At 43.2% G+C, this 7,110-nt stretch overlaps 1 protein-coding gene across 1 annotated transcript in view; it reads right to left on the bottom strand.

The window, feature by feature from the left end:
• Positions 1–1,958: 1,958 nt before the first annotated feature.
• The window catches only part of Smc1b (structural maintenance of chromosomes 1B), a 61,172-nt gene continuing 56,020 nt past the window's right edge, over positions 1,959–7,110 (bottom strand). The window contains exons 23-24 of the mRNA XM_015501739.2: positions 3,438–3,548; positions 1,959–2,674 (exon numbers count right to left, since the gene is read on the bottom strand). Of these exons, the coding sequence (XP_015357225.1) occupies positions 2,561–2,674; positions 3,438–3,548 (225 nt within the window). The 3' untranslated portion in view covers positions 1,959–2,560. The remainder of the gene's footprint in view (positions 2,675–3,437; positions 3,549–7,110) is intronic.

The raw sequence follows: 7,110 nt of genomic DNA, 5'->3' as shown, positions 1-7,110 counted from the left end.
CACAACCCCAGCCCTGTAAGTATAAAGCTTTTAAAGATATATTTACTACTTGCAATCAGGAATGGATACTTGATTTTCAAAGTTGGAAAGACATGAGGTACTGTGGAGTAGGATACAAGAGGAAAAGTAAACCCGAGCCCAGAGTGCCAACTGTTGAGAGGATCCAATGCTCTTGTTGTAATGTATGAATATAGTCTTCTTATAATGGCTCCTTTTTTTTTTTCTTTTTTTAAAGTACCTAGGATTGAACCCAGGGGTGCTTAATAACTGAACCGCATCTCCAACTCTTTTTATTTTGAAACAGGGTCTTGCCAAGTTGCTGAGGCTGGCTTTAAACTGTGATCCTCTTGCCTTAGTCTCCCAAGCCACAGGGATTACACGCATGTCCATGGGGCCTGGGAGTTTTGTTTTTTAATGTGTGTACCAGCTGTTGTGTTTTTATTATGTTGTTGTTTTTTTTTTTTAAGGTTTCCCTCAACCCCACACTTTTATAGCCCTGTCGTTTTCATTTTGTGCTTTTGTGTTGTGTGGTGGGTTTTGTTGCAACAGAATTGACTGCTCTTAGGGTCACTGACAGAGGGCCTGTGAGTTAGTGTGTTAGGAAGAAGAGAAAAGGGGTAATGCTGAGTCCCTGCAGCACTGAAAGGGACAATTCAGTGTTAAAGTCAGTGTCTTTCAAGACAGAGAAAGCAGCAGGTGACCTGATGATAAAGCAAGTACTAAGAGGAGAACAAGGGAGAACACAGTGGTTTCGCACCTACAGGTGAGCTCTTGGCGACTCAGTCCACGTGGTGGGCGCAGAGTGTTCTGTGTGTGTGGAACAACGCCTGGTATTCAGGAGCAACCCTACTACTCCAGGAGGCTGCTTCCAGTTGGCATTTGGCCCAAAGCCGACTTCAGAGGCCACTGCAGAGTGTGCCTGTCTTATTCTGAAGTGGAAATAAAGTAGTATATAAGTTTGGCTGGACACAGTTCCTTGGGAGGCTAAGGCAGGAGGACCCCAAGTTTGAGGTCAGCCTGGCAACTTTGACCCAGTCTCAAAAAATTAAAAATGCTTGGGGTGTAGCTTAATGGTAAAACACCCCTGGGGTTCCCAGTATTGCAAAAAAAAAAAAAAAAAGTTGACATCCTTCCGAAATGTAACCATCTATTTACACAAAATCACTTGTTCCTTGAGAAGGCCTGTGTTCTCCAGTACTTCCTTGACAAATTATATTTTTGAAAAATGTAGATTAATGGAAGTAGATGTAACTTGGTTTGCCATTTGTATTAATCAGCTTTTGTAATTATGACAAAGTAGCTGAGAAAAACAACTTGGAGGAGGTCAGCTGCCACTATTGCTCTGGACCCATTGTCCAAAGCTGTCACCTCGGAAGCAGAGTGAGGAAGGGGAAGGGTCTGGGGGACAAGATAGTCCCCAAGTGCCCTCCAAGCAGGTCCTAGTCTCCTGCTTCTTACAGTTTCCACCACCTCCTGATGGAGGTTGGAGCCCTCATGGCCTGGTCATTTCCTAGAAGGCCTGCCTCTGAACATCTCTGCTCTGTAAACCAAGTCTTAACATGGGAGCATTGGGGTACATTCCAGATCCAAACCATACTGCTGAGAGCCATAGCCGGTAGGAATGACAGCATGGCATTTTTGGTAGAGAGGTGATGCCAGCAAGCCATTGAAATAATGGTTATGTTAAGATGTGTATTCAATTGGATATTAGACCCCTGCTATCCGCCTTGGAGAGTTCTCATTGGTTGGGGAAGTGCGGGAGGAGGGATTTCTGGTTGGTGTGGTGTGTCCCAAGAGAAGGCCGCGTGCGTGGCGTTCACGGGAGTTTTGGAAATAAAGTTTGTTCCTGCTTGAGTGGCTCGTGATTTTTGTGCCCAGCCAGACTGCGGCACCATACCACCATCACTTTTTTTGTTTCTAAAACCACACACTACAGACATTTAAAATTATTTTTTATTGGTATTTTCAATATTGACATATAGTCCCTCTGAAATAATTTTCCACAAAAGCCAGGTTCAAAACTTACTAACCTCCCTTTGACTAATATATTTAAAATCCAAACATTTCAGGGCCGTGGATGTAACTTAGTGGTAGAGCAGGGCCTAGCATATGCTTGAGGCCTTGGGTTCCATCCCTAGGACTGCAGAAGAGAAGAGGGGAGAACCACCACGGATTTCTCTTAAAGATTACTTTAAAGGTGCAAGGCAAGCCGAGAGTGAAGATGGTGGTTGAGTTCAAAATTTCACATGACAAACTTTTTTCAAAAATTGAAATTAAAACTATGATACAAAGTCATACTTTTTTTTTTTAAAACATCCAATGTTGTCACAGAAAACTTGCCCTCATGGAATAGGGCCAGAACATTCCTTAAATGAAGTTGTGAAGTTAAGCTCTACTGCCTCTTTGGCTACAACAATTAAGAATTTTCTTCAGTGGACACTGGGGCTGGTCCTGCTTTCTCTGAAGTTTGTTCCCCGGAACTAAAGAAACTAACCTGACCTCCTTAGGCCAGGTTCCAGATTCCACAGCTAGAGCTGGCGTGGGGTTGCTGGAGGGCACTCTAGCTTCTCACTGACTGGGACTCACGGTGTCTCTGGCTACCTTCCCGGCCTTCAGTGTCAGGATACTGAGAGAGATCGAGGGTCAACACTCGGCTGAACATGCACTCTTCATGCTGCAATGGAAAGAAGCCAGGTTAAGAGTCAGTTCCTCTGATTAGGGAAGAAATGTATTCAAGTAAGGCCATCGGTGAGTTTGGACATGCATTAAAAAGGAACCTCCTTATGCCTAAAAGTGCATGAATACCTGTGTTTATACCAGGTATTTATTTTTTTATTATCTGGTAGGAGAAATTCTGTTTCTCTTATACCATGTTTCCAGGTGGTACCCTAATCTGTGGGCACAGGAAGGTAAATTTTCATTTGAGCTTAAAGGAAAATTCAGGAAGCCAACTGTCCAAACCCCCGATTTCTTGAACTAGTTGTCCTACCCCATTAGCTCAGGCAGGTGTGTGAATGGCTGAAGAAAGTTGTTTCAAAATCTCAGCTAGTTTACCACTTGGAATTCCCAGTGGACTTTTTTTCCCCCCGATACAGTGATAAAATACATTTGTTTTTGCTCAAAATATTCAGATATTATAGAAATATGAAATACAAGTACTAACAGTGTTCTAAGTTAATGTGTACTATTATTTTACAAAACTGTCATACTGTTGTGCAGTTTTCAATTTGCTCCTGTCTCTTAAAATGTATCTTAAATCTCTACTGTCATAGGGAAATTCTTGAACAGTTACTCTTAAATTGTATTTAACTGAACAATCATTTAGGCCTGTGTCTGCAGTCTCTAGACTCCACGTGGGACTGCAGACTGTGAAGGGAAGAGCTCTGGCAGTCGGGAGCTCGTGGTGGCCACTCCTCTCCCCTTGGTGTTCTCTTTACCTCTGGATAGATGCCGATCAGAGCATCAGCTCTGGAATACAACTCTTCTTTTAGGGAAATGATTATCATCTGAAATTGTTCTTTAGTCTGTTCTTTGATGTAACTTGATACCTGTGAAGAAATAAGCACACATTTCACCAGCCAGGAAAGGCCTTGTTTGGGCTCTAGGGACAGCAGTTCTGCATGTTTCTGATTTGCCCATTTTAGGTGATAAGGCACTTACTTGCCTTTCTGGTAGTTGGGTAAATCCACTACAACTGCAGAAATGTAAGCAGCTCTCATTTATGTGTGGTGCTGGGGATTGAATCCAGGTCCTCCTGTGTGCTAGGCAAGCACTCTATTACTGAACTACACCCTAATCCCTAAAAGAATATTTTAAAAAGTAAACTTGTAACTTGAGATACTATTGTGGCAACAGGCAATCAGTCTTTATGATCAGATATAACAAAAACTCAGATATTTATGGGGGTAAAGAAGGGCTGGTATGCCTGAATATGGGAAAAAAACAGCAATTGTGTATGTATTCATTATGCATGGTGAACTCTGGCCCCTTCAGGAAGCTCAATTCCAAGGAAATGAGAAGAGCAAAGTGGACTGCATAAAAATGAGTCTTGGAGAACACACTGCTAGGTGCTTGGAGAATGATGAAGGAGAAGGCAGACTTAAACAGTCTAACAAGATACTATTTGCCAGTTCCCTAGATCTCCATGGGCTGGAGTAGGGTTTTGTGTGTCTTGGTCCCGACTATATCCAGGATATCAGATACAAGATCCAGGAGCAGGAGCAGCAGTTTCAGAGGAAAGGTCAGCAACTATCGTGAGTGCTGAGACAGGAGGCTCATATAGTCAGAAGGGCTTCAAGCCTTAGAGGCCACGGCACTGGCCTCTAAGATTCAGGACTGAAACAGTCTTGGAACAGTGATAAGAAAAGAGGAGATAGAAGCTACAATTATGATTTGTTTATGAAATGTCCCCCAAAACTTGATCCTAGCCTATGGTGTTACTGGGGAGGAATGAAACCTTTAAGAGGTGGGGTCTGGTTGGAGGAATGTAGGTCACTGAAGGAGATACTGGGACCTTGGCCCTGCCCCTTTCTGCATCCTTGCTGCTGTGTGCTCCCATCATAATTTACTACCTCACTGCAGGTCCAAAATCTACAGGCAACTAACCATGGACTAAAACCTCAAACTGTGAGTCCAAATTAACCTTGCCTCCTTTCAAAGTTGACTATCTCAGGTTATTTTATTATAATACAAAACTGACTAACAGATAAAAAGATGTACAGTGTACATACTGCTTTTACCTATCAGAACTGGTGGTCTGCCTAGCACAGTCGTGCACACCTGTAGTTTCAGCGCAGCTAACTGGGAGACTGAGGCAGGAGCATTGTGAGTTCAAGGCGAGCCTAGCAACTTAGCAAGGTCCTAAGCAACTTAGTGAGAACCTGTCTCAAAAAAGTAAAATAAAAGGCTGGGGATATAGCTCAGTGGTAAGGTGCCCCTGTGTGCAATCCCCAGTATTAAAAAGAAGAAGAAATGTTGGGACCTTGTTCATTAGATGGAGTGGAGGCTACTTCATGGTTGTTCACACTACATAACTTCATAATTCAGCAGTCGAGTGCCAGGAACATAAATCTCTAAGGAATCATGGAAGTTACAGGGCTTTAATATACAGGCCAGGTGCTAATAGGAATCTTAAGCTAGACATATATCCTAGAGTAGCCACCAATACAAACTTCTAGGATTTTGCGAAAAGGTAAGGCTATTTTAAAGGCAACCAAGAAAAGATGTAGTCCACAAAGATTCCCCTGACAGAATATGGAATTTAAAGTGCCAAAATTAACCTCCCGAGGGGAGGTTTCTCCCAAGAGTCAGATGGTGAAGTCCAGTCAGATGACCAGGATGGCTGGTGTTCGAGAGAACTTGAGATTTCCTCTGTTCCTATGTTTCTTCCTCTGGTTACCATGAAGTCTGTGACATATTTTTGGGTATGGAATTGATGAGACATTCTTGTGTATCTTATGCTATGTTAAAAAGCAGGACCCCCAAAAGACATGGATTACATTAACAACTTGGTGGAATAGGAAAGACTAACTTTGTGACATTAGGAGCTACCTCAGGCCACAGCTGCTCTGTGTCCCCCAACCTGCCCAGGCATGTCATGTGAGACTCAAAGTAAATCAGGAGGTGAGCGCCAGGGGCACAGAACCCTTGGGCAACACCTCAAGGCTGAAAACATCTCTCAGGGGTGGGCATATTAACCAGGCTCCAGAGATTAGGTTGTAAACCAGAGTGCCAATTTATAAATAAATATTGAGAAATATGTCTGTCGAATAAACAAAGCAGCCTCCTTGTAAGCAGCCTGTGGAAGAGGAGGGGCCTGGAATCCACCAAGGAGTCTGGGCGCTATGGGTGCTTGCCCTGTCCTTTGCTCACATTCCATGGCCCTTTCACTTCCAGAATTCCATGCAGTTGCAGCTGAGAGGTGTGGGCTGTGAAGGGGTCTCTACAGATCTGTCCACTGGTCAAGTACTGACTAAAGTTAACCCTAGAATTAAACTGCTTCCTTAGTTCTCTCTGCCTCAAATAATGGAAATAGAATTGTGTACAAATACAGGGATAGGATGAATTTGATAAAGTTGGGGAGGTAGATTTGGGCTTTAATAAACAACTTATTTGGTCCATGAAACTTTATAAACCTCTCTGCCACAGGCCTGCTACTGAGACCCACTAATCTCCAATACCTAGATCTGTGGAGAAGCCATTGTGTCAGTGGTGATGCTGATGATGTGTAGCAACCCTCAACCCTCTTGGCTCCCTATGTTGGCTTCCCAGATCTTACAAAAACCACTCTGAAACATCCTATTTGTAGATATTTAACTTCGACTTTAAAGTATTAACTTTACATCTCAACAAATGCAGAGATAGCCTCCAACAAAATCTAGCACCCATTATGATAAAAACACTGAAGAAAATAGGGACAGAAGGAGCCTACCCCAACATCATAAAGGCCACATTTTAAAACCAAAGCCACTGGGCGCAGTGGCCCACACTTGTTGTCCTAGCTGCTCAGGAGGCTGAGGCAGGAGGATGGGAGTTCAAAGCCAGCCTCAGCAAGGGCGAGGCGCTAAGCAGCTCAGTGAGATCCTGTCTCTAATACAAAACAGGGCTAGGGATGTGGTTCAGTGGTCAAGAGCCCCTGAGGTTAGTCCCCAGTACCCAAACAAACCCAAAGCCAATTTATTAAATGGGGAAAACTGAAAACCTTTCTTTTAACATTTGGAACAAGAAAAGGATGTTGTCCACTCTCATCACTATAGTACTAGAAATTCTAGCCACAATTAGGCAAAAAAAGAAAAATATGAAAAGAAGACAAATTATCACTGTACATCATATCACTGCAAATGATATGCCTATACTTAAAAAATCCAAAAAGCCCCACCAGAGACGACTGCCAGAGCTAATCAACAAATCCAGCAAGCAGCACATTACAAAATCAACAGCTTTCCTAAGAATCAACAATCCCATTCATAACAGCCTCAAACAACCACACAAACTTCCCTTCCCTAAAGCTCCCCCACCACCCAGGATTACCTTTCTTCCCTGACAGAGGAGAGTCTTCTGCCCTTGAGGACACACCCACCACAGGAATGAAAGAAGTGATTCATTCAGACT

The sequence above is a fragment of the Marmota marmota genome, unplaced genomic scaffold (genome assembly GCF_001458135.2).
Source record: "Marmota marmota marmota unplaced genomic scaffold, marMar, whole genome shotgun sequence".
Lineage (NCBI taxonomy): Eukaryota > Metazoa > Chordata > Mammalia > Rodentia > Sciuridae > Marmota > Marmota marmota.
This window is presented reverse-complemented; position numbering and strand designations above follow the sequence as displayed.